Consider the following 18,022-nt stretch of genomic DNA (forward strand, 5'->3'; position numbering starts at 1 on the left):
AAATAAGATTTAAGAAGGTCCAATTTAGTGAATATTTTGGCCCCGTGAAAGGAGGCCGTGAGGTCTTGCATATTGGGCAGAGGGTAGTGGTCGGGCTCCGTTGCAATGTTGAGCCGCCTGTAGTCGCCGCAGGGTCTCCAGGAGCCGTCCGGTTTCTGCACCATGTGGAGGGGGAGGCCCATGGACTGGAGGCTTTCCTGCAGATGCCCATCTGTTCCATCTCCGCGAATGCTTTTTCGCCTCCTGAAGGCGCTGAGGGGGAAGCTCATGGAACTTCGCATGTGTCGGGGCCCTTTAGTCACTATATGGTGGTATATGCCGTGCTTGGCTGGGGCCCCGGGACTTGGCGGCTCGGGCTTAAACACCTCAGGGAACTCCGACAGAAGGTGTGCATACTGGTGGGGCGACGGCGCTGATGGTGGGTCTGGGTCCCGCCGTTAACGGAGAGACCGGCAGGAGTCGGTATCGAGGAGGCGCTTGCGCCCACGCCGACTAGCAGGCCGGTGCGCCAGAAAATCGGCCTCAGGAGGGGTTCCACGCCCGCGACGATGAAGTCCCAGGAGTAACTCTGGCCAAGGATGGAGATCGACAGGAGCCTGGTGCCGTAGGGAGAGGATGGGGTTCGTTGGCGGCCGTCAGGAAGGCGGCCGGTCTGGTGTCTGGTTGCGGTCCTCTGGATGCTGGGAAGACCGACTTAAAGGCTCCTGTGTCGACCAGCATCATCCTGCCGGAGACGTGTCGCTGGACGTAAAACCTACTGTTTTTTTGAGGCCCTGGGTTCTTGGCTGCCATGGCGGCCTGTCCTGCTGGCCGCCGCCACCCCCGTTTTTTTTGAATGGTTGAACGAGCAGGGCGGCAGGCAGTTCGGGGCGTCCTTTCCGAACCACTTGTGGTAGCGACAGAAGCCCGGGACCTCCGCCTGCTGTGGTTCGGTGGACGTCTGTTGGCGATGGCGTTGACCTGGCTGCTTACGCCCTCTTCAGGCTGGACGGAGCTGACCGCTGTGTGGCCGGTTTTAGCCGCTGTGAAGCCTTGACGGAGTCTGTGAGGTGTTGTGCCGCCTCTATGAGGTCCTCGACAGGCATGGTGTAGGGTGAGCGATCTGGTTGCGTACTTCCGGGAGGAGTTGGCGAAGGAAGATTTCCCGATGAAGCTTATCTCCTGCCGCTTGTTTGTGCCACCCAAGACTGGTATTGACAGGAGATCTACGACCATGCCCTAAGCGCCTCTTGGATTGAGGTCGTGGCGTGGATTATTGGCAAGGTTGATAGCACGGGCGGCCCGCTCGGCGATGGGCAGGGAGCAAGCTTCGAGGAGGAACTTTTTTTGTGGTGCTGTATGTGAGGGTGTGTGTTTTGGCACGCGAGATGAGTTTGTTGTACACGTCCTCCGGAAGGGCGTTGAGCACTGTGTCGGCCTGTAGGATTTTCGTCCGTGAGGTCCGCGATTCTCTGAAGTGGTTCTCCACCCCGCGCAGCCACATCGATGGGTTCCCCTGCGCAAACGGCGGCAGTTTGTTTTACGGTGAGGGCGGCCCGCGATTGTGTTGCCCGCCGCCGTGTGTTCGGGCGCTGGTGTGGAGTTGCGGAGGGCCTCGGATGCGGGGCGGGCGGCTGTGATGGGAGGTAGGTAAAACCTCGGAGTCCGCTGGGTCCGCGTTTAACTGCATGAAGGAGGGGATATCCGCGCCCATGCTCGCTCCTTTGACCCTTACTGGAGTGGGGTATCATTCGCGCCAGTACGCACTTTCTGCGGCGCCGTGTGGTTCCGCTTAGTGACGCTGGTGGGTACGCCGACGAGTCAGCACGCCCAAACGCTGGTTACAGCGCCGTGTTTAGGCCGCTAAGAGCGTTTTGAGAAATCCTGGAGCCAAGACTGAGTCGCCGTGTGAGTCCGCTAATGGCTCCGGATACTCCGGGGTCACCACTGTAAGGTGTCAAAGAAACGAGCAGGTAAAGGTTACTGCTAGTTTATTACAGATCCAGGCAGTTATATTGCGGCGCCGACTGACGCCGGGCCGTGAGAGACAATGGAATTGACTGTGACCTGAGGTTAAACAATAAACAATAATATGCAGTGAACGAGTACAAATTACAATGCAAAACATACAGAGCTACAATATAGATACAGTCTTGATGCCTGTGAATGAAGAAACATGTGATACACAATGTGTGACATTCGTGTATAAATACCATAAAGCAAAAATGATTAAAATGCGTGACCTGGCACGTTTTAGGCGTGACTAATTGAGCTTGAAGAAAACGGAAGTCACCAAAGAAAAAACAAGCTCTGGAGACTTAATTAATGGCGCTAACCAAACACTATCCTGGCGCCGAACTGGTGACTTTACAATATAAGGATGATGGGTTAGTTCACTTAGACACAAATCCATTCAGTAAAGTAAACTAAAGGTTTTTTACATGAAACCCAAAACATTCTAACCTGATTTAGGATCATTTCTAGATTGTACTACTGCTTAAAATTGGATCCCTACCAGGGAGTACAGCTTGAATAAATTTCCATGTCTACTGTATATGGAAAAGCAAAAATAAAATTATATTTCCATGAAGCTGTGTTAAACTTTGCACAGAGAAATTCTTGAAATTAAAAGACATAGCAATGGCTTCTACGTTAAGAATAATTACCTTCACCAAAGGTAATAGATCATGATAATGCTTTCATGCTCTATTGCCCTAATAGTGAACAAAGAAAGGGGCAATGCATTTAGACATACAGTACAGCAAACCCCCTGTATTCGCGGGGATGTATACCACACGTGCCCGCAAATAGCTAGAATCCGCGAATACTTAGAACCCTTCTAAAAAACACTTAGAACTGACTATATTGATAGTTCACACAAAAAAAAAAAACTAAAAATGCTTATACAGGTATTATCCTACTTACGATGGGGTTACGTTAAAAAAAAAAAAAAGCTGTTTGTTGGAAAAAAAGTATCTCGAATATAGCCTAGCCTACACTAGGGTATTCAGTACCATGTATAATATGGTAGCCTAAAGCCTAGCCTACACTATAAAGTATGCTCTATACATACACAGTATAGTAATTATTAATATCAGCTAATTCTGGAGGTTTATGCAAAGCGACTTATGATAATTCAATACAAAGAGAAATTGAATAACAAACAAGAACTAGCTTAGCCTACACTATGGTATATCTTATACATATACAGTAGCATAGCCTGCATTACACTGTACTCTATATTCATATATCATATCATTCAAACATCAGCATAGCAAATATGCATCTTTTCCATGGATCTTTTAAAATGTTATGCCTTACTGTAATTCAAAATATCCAACAATATTGTATATATTCTTATACTGCTTTTTTATCATAAATTGTGATCATAGCGGTCAATGTTTTGGTTTGGAAATTGTTTACGTGGTGTTTATTTCACTGTGTTTAACTCAGTTCAGAGCGTTTTTCTTCCTTCTAGTTAGTGTACACGAATCTCTAGATATTTTATTTATATGGGGCAAGGTTATTTTTCGTTATACTGTTGAAGTCTTTTTAAGTCGAAATATAGCTTGAATACGTCTCGTTATGAAATTAATTTAGCTATTTTTTTCGTTACGAGATGACGCTGATTTCATCATAATATGAGCTTTATGTATTCATCATTTATTGATGTAAAAATAGCGGTACAGACAGTCCCCGGTTTATGACAGGTCTGGCTTAAGATGTTCCGAGGTTACAACGCTTTTCAAATATATTCATCAGAAATTATTTCCCCGGTTTACGGCACATGTTCCGGGGTTACAACACTTATGATGCCAATCCAATGGAAGAAATATTGCTCCAAAACAGCAGAATAATCAAAATTTGGACGGTTTTTTTTATGAAAAACTCAATAAAAGTGCAGTTTACATCATTTTCAATATACCAAAAACATTAAAAGTAAGGTTTACGGTTTACGACGATTTTTTATTTATGACGCAGCGTAAGAACGGAACCCGTCATAAACCGGGGACTGCCTGTAATGGGTTCTTTCTTGCCCAGTAGTTTTGATTAAACTACTTTCTCTCCAATTTTAATTACGGTCGAGTTTCATCCATGTTGCCAATGCACGATAATTTATAGTCATTAGCAGCCTGAACATTGTTTTATCAGCTTCAGCTACAACTTGCAGTTTAAATTTAGCAGTATATTTCCTTGCCGATCTTTTATCCATACCAAATATGGGTATAATGTAAAAATATATCAGTCCTATTCTAATTAACGTCATCTGTACTGTAACCTACGGTAACTGTGCATTAACATACGATGGTTGAAATACAAGCAAAAGGGTTGTTGTTATCCAATTCGGTGATAAACAAAACAATAGTTTCTCGGTCGGTTGTTTACGGCTGTACCCATTTACGCAAGAGTAAAACATTACTAACATTACTTTTATCATTGTTACTTTTTTAACTAGAAGATGGGATAAAGAGTTGGAGGACAAGAAGCTGGTCTACTGTAATTTGGTTTCTCTCGCTGCCTGAACGCTGCTGCCTGCGCCCGTGCGAAATTTAAAAGTATTTTATAAATATTGTCGTATCAGTATTAATTGCTTACCCCATTGCAAAATCGAATTACTGTAAGGTGAAATATCATAGCTCGAGCACTACCTGAGTATTTTAATAGTTTTATCACAAAAAGTGCATTTAGTCATGAAAGTGAGATGAAAATACAGTAATTAGTGAATATTTCTCAGTGAAAAATACCGTGAATGGGCGGATTTTCAACGAATAATGCTTATATATGTTCCATAGAGAAATCCACGAATAGGTGAGCCCGCGAATAGGTGAATCCACGAATATGGGGGGTTTACTGTACTGTATAAGTGTTTGATCTCCTAATGCCAAAATGATTAAATTTCCCTCCAATAGGTTTTAATCTGACTTCACTCTAACTGATAAGATTAAGCTAATCTCATTACCATTAGAAACTTTCAATGGTGACATGAATAACTAGAATGACAATTACACTTCTGAAACGATCTTTTGGAGGATAAACCAAACGCTTAACCAATCGAGAAGGATGGGAGGTGGTGCCGGGAGCATGGAATAACCTTGCACCGAGAACTGACCCAGTTCCCTGGCAGTGGACTGTTCCACCTGTTACAGGCATGCCTAAGTTCAAGCTACAGACAGACAAAGCCACCAACACCTTTCCTCGCAAAAGAGAACGAAAAAGAGTGTACACCATGGGGGAATAAGTGACAGTAATTGAAACTCAGAATTCAGACAAACCACAACAGCTTCCAGAATACGACTAACATCTTGTCTAATTTTAGAATATGCTTTTCCTGAACCAAATGGGAGCAGGAAGCAGAGCCAAGGGTGTAGGATCAAGTCTAGGATAGGAGGAGGTATGAGATGGGGGCCACAGGAAGGTAACTAGGAGATGCAGGAGCCAGCAAAGAAGCAGGAGGGGAAGTAAAATGTACATCTCTGTATAACTGATAACTTCCACAATATGCCTCTCTCCTCTTCCTATATAAAAAAGTAATAAATTCATTTGATCACTCCTTACAATTCTTCCTCCACAACTTCATCACTTCCCCCAAAATTTCTTTTGCCCTGATCTCCTCCAGAACTTTGCCCACAAAGAAGTAATGCTGGGATTTTCCAAAGTAAACCCTCACCTACACAGCATGTTGCTGTTGTTCTTGGACGACCTGGGAGGGTGAAAAGGATGCTCTGATCACAGGTAAAAGGGAGCAAGAGTTTCAGAACAAGGGTAAGGATTATCATCTCCATCATTAAGCAACAAAAACCAAATTCATTTGAAAACCGATTCTCCCTCTTACCTGTATTCTGCAAATGAACCTAGTCAAGTTTCTGTGAACCAGCTGACAAACTCTAATATTATATTTTGTCTACTGCCGCCCTACCGCTAATGAAAACAAGACAAATGTACACTGAGTTAGTTACTTAAGAAAACTGTGTACTAGAGCATTTAAGAGATGAGATGAAGAGCGTAGCTAATAGATCACAGACCTGAATCCTGTGATAAAACAAGCAGCAACTGACACTCATTACATGGCAAGTGAAGACAGCTCCCTCTGATGGGATGACTAGGATCTTTCACTAGTGAATCACACCTCTCAGATAACATACAAGTAAAATGAGAGGTTTAAGATTTAAACGTATACTACTATACATGAAATTCACTGACAACACGCACACACACACGCTCAGTGTTTACATACTTAAATGATTATTATAAAAAATCCTCACTTCATTTCTGAATTTAATTAAACATTATAATACAGTACATGAGAAGCCACTAAAAATGCCATTTAAACATATCTAACATTTGGGTACATGCAATGCCTAATGAGTAATCACAGCAGATTCTACATGCAACACTGGTGACAAAACCATAACTACCTCACCTCCTTTTTTTCAGCCAACAACCGTGAACTGAAGTTTTTGTCTATAATGTACAGATGGGGGCACAGGGCACTCATTTTCCCGATCAGCCATGAACTCTATTTACAGTTCTGTATCTCGACCTATGGGAAAACAGTTCAATGAAACAAAGAATTGAGTCCACATCTCAAATTAACTGTAACATTGAAATTATTTATGCTACTCTTACATTCACAATAGAACAGTACACACGACAGCAACTATGACAAAATAATACGTGAAAATCATACAAAAAGGCTTAGAAGCCTATCCTAAAATTTCCTGTCTCAGGCAATAAAAGAAACAGTAAAGACTACATTTAGTACAACTTTCCAAAATCAATTAAATAGTTCTTCTTTTAACAACTTTAATACAATGAAAGCTCACTAATCCAGATCTTGAAAAATCCATCATGAATTTGCATTATTAGATATATTTCCAAAGAGGCTTTAAGACACCTAAAAAAATTTTTTTCAAAATACAGACAATTATCAACTTTATTCAAATAAAGGTTAGTACCATGTGATAATGAGAAATATGAAAGAAATAACTTTATCAAGGGTCAAATACAGCAGCAATGTCTTTAAAAACATTAAGAACTCACAAAAATACAAAACAGTACACTGTATATCAACTACAGTTAAAATAATATGGATACAGTATTATAAGAATACTAAGACTGAACAAGACAGATTTTTTTACACATTAAACAAAACAATGCGGCAAGTTAAAAACAATTTAAATTTCACTGAAATGCAAAGGCAAGTCAATAATAACCAGCAATCTTTTCATTTCTTCTATACTGCCTGCACCAATTTGAGTTTTCTCAAGTGGAGGGATGGTCTCTACATAATGACTATGGTAGGCTAAATGATGTTTTTAGAGAGTAAACATGGTCACTAAACTCTCTATTTGCAAGTCTGAAGAGCAACAAATTCTGATCCAATTTTTATTGGATAAAAGAATACCACAACCCAAAGTCGCCAAAAGCTTTCTGCATGTGGAGACTTTATACCATAGTGAGAGTTTGCAGTGGACTTGGAAGGCAAAATAGCTCTTCGTTTTAGTCGGGTAGAGCTGTGGACTCCGGTTACTCAGGGCCCGAGTTCAAGTCTCCGGCCGGCTGATGAAGAGTTAGGAGGAATTTATTTCTGTTGATAGAAATTCATTTTTTCACTATAATGTGGTTCGGTCCACAATAAGCTGTAGGTCCCGTTGCTAAGTAAACAATTGGTTCTTAGCCACGTAAAATAAGTCTAATCTTCACCAGCCAGAGGAGAGCTGTTAATCAGCTCAGTGGTCTGGTAAAACTAAGGTATACTTACTGTACTTACTTGGAAGGCAAAAAATGCTCATATAAGCATTTTAAGCATTAACCCTTTCCTGCCCAATTGACGTCATATTACGCATAACCCCCTACCCCCTTCTTGTCTGACTCACGTAATTGGGTGTAAAATTTACCGACATTTTTTCGTGCGTGTGGTAGGGGTAAATTTTTTTATTTTCGGACAGTTGGTGGTTTCCATAGGCTAAAGCATACCTTGGACCGTAACTCAGGCATCGTCGACAGGCAAGCAGTGCCTATACGGGTCGCATGCGCAATTCCCTGGCATAGTAAATTTCCACAATGAAATCAGCTGATCCTACCCACGTTTTCTCTCGTATCTTACATTTTTTTTTATAAAATGTGGGGATTACATTATTGGAAACACTCTGTTTGGTATCCTCTATTTTCTATAAATTTTTTAGTTCCTCTACTGCGCATGCGCAAATCCATGGCGTAGTAAAATTCTCACAATGACATCAGCTGATCGTGACTCCACGCAGGCCTGACAGGCCACACTTCTGTCAGAGACCATGCGTACGAGGCTGGGTAAACACGTGTGGCTATTTACATACAGCGACGTCAATCGAGAACAGTTTCCAACATGCTTTCGCAAAGTTGTTTTTACGGTAAAATTAGCGGAAATTTGTTAGTGCATCACATAAGAGATGTCTGGATTTTAGGCAGGGCTCTGAATCTCATTTTTCATTATCATATATATCGATATTTAGAGAATTTTGTTGGCTTTCTCATAAAAAAATAATTCATTCACCCAACTGTTATAGCTTTTGAGCTACAAACGATAATGTTGACAACGGTAACATTTTTTTTTTTGTTTTAACAGCTTATAACGTCAAATGAAACTGTTGCTGTTACCAAAGCCATTTTTCTTGACTCACTTTATTCCTCAACCTTTCCTCTACATTTTTGTATATTTACAAAGTAATTTCTATGAAAAATCCGAGGTAGGGCTCTAAAAAAAAATGTCTAGCAATAATTCTCACCGTATGCGAATTTAAGCGCTCTGTTTCTTACCCACTTTTCTATAAATTTTTCACCAACTGGACTTATTTGTTTTTCATTTTTTTATATGTCGATATTTAGAGAATTTTCTTGGCTTTCTCATAAAAAATAATTCATTCGCCTAACTGTTATAGTTTTGAGCTACGAACAATAATGTTGACAACGGTAACTTTTTTTCGTTTCGATCAATTATAACGCCAAATGAAACTGTTGCCGTTACAAAGCCATTTTTCTTGACTTTCCTTTATTCTTCAACTTTTCCTCTACTTTTTCGTATATTTACAAAGTAATTTCTATGAAAAATAACCGAGATAGGGCTCTTCAAAAAAATTTTCTAGCGATAATTCTCACCATAGGCCGGGCAGAGCGCTCTGTTTCTCAAACCCTCTTTTCTATCAATTTTTTCACCAACTGGACTTATTCGTTTTCCATTTTTATATGTCAATATTTAGGAATTTTATTGGCTTTCTAAAAAAATTATTCATTCGCCTAACTGTTATAGAGGTTTTTGAGCTATTTAACGATAATGTTGACAACGTTAACATTTTTTCTTTTCAATCAAATTATAACGTCAAAATGAAATTGTTAATGTTACCAAAGCCATTTTTCTTGACTCTCACTTTATTCTACAACTTTTCCTCTACATTTTCGTATATTTACAAAGTAATTTCTATGAAAATAACCGAGATAGGGCTCTTCAAAAAACTTTTTCTAGCGATAATTCTCACCATACGCCGAGGCAAATCGTCTCTGTTTCTTACCCTCTTTTTCTATAAATTTTTCACCAACTGGACTTATTCGTTTTCATTGTTTTATATATCAATATTTAGAGAATTTTGTTGGCTTTCTCATAAAAATAATCCATTCGCCTAACTGTTATAGCCTTTGAGCTACGAACGATAATGTTGACAGTTGTAACATTTTTTCGTTTCAATCAATTTATAACGTCAAAATAAAACTGTTGCCGTTACCAAAACCATTTTTTCTTGACTCTCACGTTATTCTACGACTTTTCCTCTACATTTTCGTATATTTACAAAGTAATTTCTATGAAAAATAACCGAGATAGGGCTCTTCAAAAAAAACTTTTTTCTAGCGATAATTCTCACCATACGCCGGGCAAATCGCTCTGTTTCTTACCCTCTTTTCTATAAATTTTTCACCAACTGGACTTATTCGTTTTTCATTTGTTTATATATCAATATTTAGAATTTATTGGCTTTCTAAAAAAATAATCCATTCGCCTATCCGTTATAGCCTTTGAGCTACTGAACGATAATGTTGACAACGGTAATTTTTTTTTCGTTTCAATCAATTTATAACGTCAAATGAAACTGTTTTTCACAGTTACTAAAGCCATTTTTCTTGACTCTCACTTTATTTTACAACTTTTCCTCTACATTTTCGTATATTTACAAAGGAATTTCTATGAAAAATAACCGAGATAGGGCTCTTCAAAAAAACTTTTTCTAGCGATAATTCTCACCATCGCCGGGCAAATCGCTCTGTTTCTTACCCTCTTTTCTATAAATTTTTCACCAACTGGACTTATTTGTTTTTCATTGTTTTATATATCAATATTTAGAGAATTTTGTTGCTTTTCTACAAAAATAATCCATTCGCTTTAACTGTTATAGCTTTTGAGCTACGAACGATAATGTTGACAACAGTAACATTTTTTTCGTTTCAATCAATTTATAACGTCAAAATAAAACTGTTGTCGTTACCAAAAGCCATTTTCTTGACTCTCACATTATTCTTCAACTTTTCCTCTACATTTTCGTATATTTACAAAGCAATTTCTATGAAAAATAACCGAGATAGGGCTCTTCAAAATAATCTTTTTCTAGCGATAATTCTCACCATACGCCGGACAGAGCGCTCTGTTTCTTCCCTTTTTCTATCAATTTTTTCACCAGCTGGACTTATTTGTTTTCCATTCTTTTTTATATGTCGATATTTAGAGAATTTTGTTGGCTTCTCATAAAAAATAATTCATTGCCTGGCATTCATAGTTTTGGGTTCTGAACGAAAATATGAGAAAATAAATAAAGATTTTTTTCGTGCAATAACTCACATTTTTTTGTATTTAGAGGGCTGGGACTCTTATTCTGACTGTTCCACCATAAAATATAAACATTTAGAAAAAAGGACAGCAAAATGAACGTTGTTGGCATAAAATTTATATTTTTCCTGAATTTTTGAAATAATTATTTTTCAAGACTGTCGAGCGCTCCCAGACACATCGGGCTCATGTGCCTCAGTGATGTGATAACTATACAGATATGAAAGGGTTAAAAATGAGAAAGATATCCACATCTACTAATAACCACAAATTTGATAAAATCTTTGCCATAATTTGGACACACCATCACTCAGATGGAATAGCATTTGCAAATTGGTCACTGTGCAAACAAAATCATCCACAACAGGCTTGGCTTTCTTAAAGTTCTGTGCAAGATGGATCCATACCAGATCACCAAACATCAAAAATGCATCCAAAGACAGAAGCATCTTTAGAGGTGGAGAGTTCAGATGAACTCTCACTAGGAGGTTCCTGTCTTCCAACCACCAGGCTAGATCCTCTCTGACTTCCTGCTGAGGAATACAGAATGAGGAGGAGGTTCACTGTAGGTTGACCAATGCTGCTTCATGTGCAACTAAAGTTAGCGCTGGTGGAGGCACCCATGAGGCACACTAAAATTACTGTTCTGTTATCCCTAACATACAGAAAAACCACACTGCAAGATATGAAAATAAAAAAGAAATTATAATAGGCCTCACAACCAAAACATAGTTCCCTGGTCACAGACAGCAGCAACAGAAAGTTCTGTCTCAAGTACAGCCAAGGAAAAGTGAAGATTGACAGTCAGGCGAGCGGGCGGTTCCACCAACCCTCACCTACCTACTGCTAAACTTACCAACCTTAAACAACTGAGCACTTGTGCTGAAGATGTAGCCATACAAATGATGGTTTTTATCCTTGTAAAATCAACTGTACATATCTGCCAGGAATGCTTTGGAGGTAGACTAAGATTGTGTCAAAAGAAATGGATGTTGGAGGAGACTTGGGATAGGATGAAGAAAAGAAAAGAAGCAAATTAATATACAAGAAGGCTAGTGTTGAAGACTTTCAGTCATTAGCTTGGCATGCTGGAGTCTAGTTTTGAATATCAGGGGATTAACTACACCATCAGAGATACTATACTGATGGAAAAGCAGCAGAAACTGAAATTAAGATCAACAGACATGACTGACAGAACAACTGGCCCACAGAACTGCATACCACTATAGGAGCTGACAAGAAGAAAGCAAGTCATCAGAAAATGCCAAAAGTGGATATAAATGGAAATCTTTTGATAAGAAATATATAGTATAGATGGAGAGAAAATCTTCAGTGGTATTAAGTAGACTTATTCTACCTACTGCAAAGATTCTGCTATTTGAAAGTGACTTCAATACTGAAACAGGGCAAACAACATTAGCCAAGGTTACTCTGGCAATCCAACAAAGGAAAAATTATCAGGCCCCTGGAGAAGAACTCTAGTACCAGAGATGTTAAGGATGAAAAAGTAGAAGTGTTGTGTGCCAGAATAAAATACAACATACTGCTAACCATCCAAATTTTATACAGACTTTCCTCCTAGTAGTGATGAGCCACAAACTTAGACCCCCAAGCTTGTGGGGGAGTGTATGGACAGCAAAGCTCCTCCACTGTTCCTGGTTAGGTGTGAAGTTATACTTAGGTTACCCAAGTTAGGTTAGGTTGTATCCACTTTTACTCAAATTCTTTCAATTACAGTAACTTTTTTTTTTTAGTAATGAGTCACATGAAGCACATGTTTTCCCATGTTTTTCTGGTGTTTAAACAAATTTCACCATTGCTGTTGGTACCTTTCACTCTTCATCCCCACAAAAACCCTGCCTTCCTTTTGTAGAGCCCTGAACTGTTACAAAAGGCAAGGAGTAAAATGAGATAAAATAGTGATACAGTGCCCAACAGAGATGCCAAATGAACTAGTTCTCCATCAGGACAGGAAAATATGATTTGATAATTTTGCAGAAAAGCTCCACAGGACACCATGTTTCGTACCCAGCCCCATGAGGATAAATGTAAAACAAACAAGAGCAAGTTTCTCAAATTATTAGAGTAAATCTTCCAAATTATCTCACTGTACTTCACTCTATATACCCTTTTCTATATTTTTGTCCTTAAATTTAACTAATAAAGATATCCCCTTGCGGACTCTCCTGTAGAATTGCCTAGCCTATGACTTTAAACTTGATACATACTTTAACTTCTGAAATGTAATGGGATGCAATATCTTAGGCTAGGTTACAATGTATCCTAAAGGCTAGCCTAATTAACGAGGCCATAGTTTCACTGGGTACTCTTCATCTGTGCACTGACAATTTGGCTCTAGCTTACGTCTCCCTTTTGGTACATTAGTAGGCTACGAGCATCCCTGAAGTGATTGTGCAAATACACAAATCACAAAATAAGTCATTAGAAAACTGGCCTGTTGGCTGAAATGGAGACTACTATGCTTAGGATAGAGAAAACCCACTAAACTCCATTGTTAAAGTAAATCTAATTAGCCTACACAGGCCTACGGTAGCCTGGACCTTAGCTAACCAATTACGACAGAGTAATGGTAATCGTGGACTTGACTACGTAAGCCACAACCCAGTTACATTTTATTAGGCCAGGCGCAATATTTGCTAGGCTAATATTACTTAAAATTAAGACCATCTCCAAATTTCATCACAACAAATGACACCGATTTAAGCTTAAAAACGACCAAGCCTTGGAGTGGGCGAGCTTGCAAAAGCCTACAGTAACACTGCAATACCAACAAAGACATGAAAAATTAGGCTAAATGAAACACCCACAATGTTAAAACTCACAAAATATTATCGGACTTACAATATTTTTATCGGTCTAAATACTATACCAGCAAATGACGATGACAGTTTGACTTACCTTTGAATCGCAGACGACATTCAGGCAGGGTTATAAGGAATAGACTCTCTCGAAATCAAAACATTAAATTTTTAAACAAAAGAATATCGACTTTTCAAGTTAAAGAGTTCGATATTATGAATAAACATTCAGATAATTTGGATATGTCCTCTTCTATATACGTCAATCATGTAAATGGATTGATGCGCTAATAGTAAATTAACTTGTTAAACTAAATTTACTAAGTCAGTATATAATGCCCATTGCTCTATTTTATGATCAGCCTTTTAGGTAATGTTCTCTTATGTTTTATTGTGCTGATTAACGTTAGACTTATACGTTACGTGAGGACTAGTACTTTGTTCTTTGCCGGCAATGACTACTCTTCTAGCTGTCATCAATCGGTTGTCCAAACAATTTATTCCCCCCGGGTGTAAGTTTGTGTTCGTTGCTATTGATATTTAACTGCAACAGTCCAGTTATTATTTGTATTAGATAGATAGTGATGGGAGGGGGAGACTATTCTCCCCTAAGCAAGTATAATTATCACATCTCAAAAGTTTAGTGTAATCCATAAGAAATATACATTAAATTCTCGGATGATCGTCATTATGATCACAAAATTAATGAAAATGAAATCTGGAAATGCCGTTAATAAAATATTTTGCTGCAGTTTATAGCACTGGATTCTAAACAACATACTAATCTCTAGCCAAGGGATGTTGACTCGGAAATTGTTTTTCCAGTACCTGTACAGTACAGTGCTAACATGTAAGACGCACCATTTTTTAGCTAAAATACCCAACCGCACGCAACTGTTGCTGCCACACGCTCTGTAACTACTAAAACGTACTGAACTCTGACCAGAAAACTTACACAACAATACTCCCAAGTTGTGAATGACATTCAGTCTTAGCTTCAGTATCGACAATGAAGATACAAACGAATGAAAGGTATTCTAGCAACTAAAACTGAATTTACGTTGGTCGGGAACAAAATAATTTTGAGCCCAGTGACGTGACTGGCGTCGCTATGGGGATGCCCCCAGGTCAGATGATTCCCCCAGTTGAAATTCCCTTTGTAGCTAAACTTTAACCATTATTACAGTATTTGATATATTTGCATATGGTAAGAGGTGAAAATTAATTGAAAGTTGAGCTCTATAATTTGCAATACAGGTTTACTGGCTACTAATTCACATGGATATATACATTCGAGAACAGTATATTTTACTAATTACAGAACTGGTACATTAGTTTGTGTAATTTGGCCCCCCAAAAATATCTTGGCCCCACCTAGGCCTCCCACTGATGGAATGTCAGCTACGCCACTGGCTGAGCCATAGTGAAATGCCGGTGAATTTTGATAGTAATCGAGTCCAGATTACCAATAAAGTGTTGACTTTCTTTGCGCTTGTCTTTAATTTGTCTCATTGTTTAGATCAATGTTACTATAAGGGTTACTGAACATCATCTTAGAAATATTGTTACTGATGAAAAATAACTTCATGGGTATCTTATAAACAAACTTGGTCATTAATACCGTATACTGTATGCACTTCTGTCTATCGTAGCCTACTCGATAGGGCGACAAGACTGATAGTGTCATGCCTCAATGTATGAACCCTGCATTGTGCAAGTTGCATTTGCTGCTTAACAAAGCTAGTATTACATGTGCTATGACATAAGTCATCAAGACTAGTGTCCTAAGTAGTCATTGATTCGCTGTATTTAACACAAAACTAGCTACAGATGTTTTAAAGTTGAAACTGAACCAAAATGTTCGTCAAGCGTTTGTTTTGGAGCCTTTAAATATGGTATAAGATGGTACAATAAACTCCCATTTGTGTCAGGAAGACTGAAAGTATAAAGTCTTCAACAAAAAATTGAAGATATTTTCTGAGCGAGCGTATTTGACAAATAAATGTGTGCATCATGCCGAACTTGGGGTGGGGCTAGACCTGAAGCCTACTGTATTGTAAATGCTTTTTCATACGTCTACACAGAAGGCGCTTCAGTATCCACCCAACTTCACATGCATCTTGAACACAGACACTAGTGCTCCCTAGCTTTTATGACTTTCCTTTCCACCTCTTTCACACCGCCTAGCACATTCTAAGTCTCACTTCTATCGCACCTAAATTATACTCTTTTTTTTTTCAGCAACCTAGCCGTTAATAAATGGAAACATTGGCATCTTACACTTTCTAACTTCACTGAAGCCTGTGCGGATGCTTCTGATAAACTAAGAATTCTAGCACACTGTGTATCTCAAGTGTTCTAATTTTTTTAAGATTGTACTGTATATGAAAGCACCATTACCACACTACGTACTATGAATGTCCATCTCTTTGCAAGGGATCTTTTCTGTACATAGCAACAACCTAGGGAATCTGCTGTTGAGCTTTTAAAGCTATGCAAGCTTTGTAAATTTTGATTTCAAAGTGTAACTACAGAACAGTATTGAGAGGGACTGATTCATGATTAATTTACAAATGGATCGCCTCGCACCCTATTTATTAGCATTCACATTAGAGAATAAAACTGTGGAATTATACAGGGCATATAGCCAAGCTTACTCATTTGTTTTAAATCAGCACAATTCTATAATGCACACTTAACTGTTAGTTCATGCATCTGTTTCTGTTGTTTCTCCTGCACAGCAATGACAGTCTTCACGAACTGCAGTAACATAATGATGAAGTGTCAGAAACAAAACTGCTGGGTGATTGCACATCTCTAGTAATCTAAGTTCTTAGCAGTTTTAGTTTAATTAAATGTATTGTTGCCCAGTGCTTGTGATTATCTGAGTCATATTGTAGTATATATTTTTAACAGAAAATTTTAAATTAAACCTTAACTACAAATTTAGTTATATTCAGGGAATCAATTAATGTTATCAAAATTTAAAATAAACATTACTGTTATCTTTAGGTCAATTTTGGTTTTCATATTCAAGAGTAATGATTAAATCCTGTAGAAGACTAGGGTCAAATTTTTTTGTCTAATCTCAGAATTTTACCTTTAATTAATCCTATGAAATTCTATTTATTTACAGCATTATTTTTTTCTTGTAAGAGTTCCTTAAAATCAACAAACTTCTTATATCTACAACTACTTTATTCTGACAGTTCTATTGATAATGTAATATAAAAAAAAATATTTCATTAAAAGTTTCATTAACAACTGAAGTAATGGAACATTAGCAAATATGTCATCACTTCCATATGGATAAAAAGTTTTCAGTGTTAAAATGTAAGAATTTTCTACCTCTAGACTATTGAATTTATCATCCGCAATGTCTACAATACTATTTTCATGTTTAAAGGATGCATTGTAAAATGCTCACACTCATTTTTGTGATAAATACCCTTATCATAATCACTACCATTACTTGAATTCCTTTGTTTATTGATTCATAAGTGTAAAGGGGAACCTGTTTGACCTACATTTAATACTGCACATATACGTAATGAAATAAACAACTCCTGCTTTCTTATATATATGTAGGTATATTGTTACAATCATTCACATATCCAAATTCAGAGAGCTGGACATGTTTTTCATCTTTTATCATGACACTTATTAATAATGCTCACTGGTTTATAATAGGCAGTAAGAAAATGTCAGAGAAAATTACAGATTTTGTAGTGTAAAATAACATAGAAGATAACAGATAACAGAATACAACACAACCAAGGGAAGCAATGACAACTAGAGCAAAGTAGTAGTAAACTTCAAGTAAGAATAAAGTAGACATAATAGAATTCTCTGGAACTATCACTAATAATTAATAAGAATTACATAACATCTGTACAATGGCAAGCCAAAATTAGTAATCTGTACTAAATAATTTACTATTTAAGGAAATGAAGAGGGTTAAAAAAGGAAAAATATAAGGATGCAAATACTATAATACATAAAGAAATGTAAACTAAGATTATAAATAAAAGGATATATGCAAAGAAATTAGAGTAGGAGAAAACTAGTTAGCATGTTGTGTCAGCACATCGAACACAACTAAGCAGCAAATATATATACGGCAGTTGATACATATCTAGAAGGAATAAAGCAGTGAAATCCAAGAAGTACAATCATTAATTTTAATAGAGTAAACTAGAACACTGACATAAGAAACAAAGCACAAAAACACACAAGCCACGTTTGAAGTATGTAGACCTGAACTTTGGACCATACATATAGTAGTTTAATGTGGATAACCACTGCCTTAACATACATTGTATTTAGTGTGTAAAGTTCTTTACAGAAATTAAAATAGTAAAGAGAGTATAAAAAG

The 18,022-nt window shown here is 38.0% G+C and overlaps 1 protein-coding gene across 1 annotated transcript in view; it reads right to left on the reverse strand.

Annotated features, from left to right (window-relative positions):
- LOC136837765 (ubiquitin carboxyl-terminal hydrolase 20-like) overlaps positions 1-13,862 on the reverse strand; it is a 134,915-nt gene extending 121,053 nt beyond the window's left edge. Inside the window, exons 1-2 of the mRNA XM_067102689.1 lie at positions 13,748-13,862; positions 6,401-6,520 (exon numbers count right to left, since the gene is read on the reverse strand). Coding sequence (XP_066958790.1) covers positions 6,401-6,475 — 75 coding nt within the window. The 5' untranslated portion in view covers positions 6,476-6,520; positions 13,748-13,862. The remainder of the gene's footprint in view (positions 1-6,400; positions 6,521-13,747) is intronic.
- Between the last annotated feature and the right edge of the window lie 4,160 nt (positions 13,863-18,022).

Source organism: Macrobrachium rosenbergii, chromosome 4 (assembly GCF_040412425.1).
Source record: "Macrobrachium rosenbergii isolate ZJJX-2024 chromosome 4, ASM4041242v1, whole genome shotgun sequence".
NCBI classification, from domain to species: domain Eukaryota; kingdom Metazoa; phylum Arthropoda; class Malacostraca; order Decapoda; family Palaemonidae; genus Macrobrachium; species Macrobrachium rosenbergii.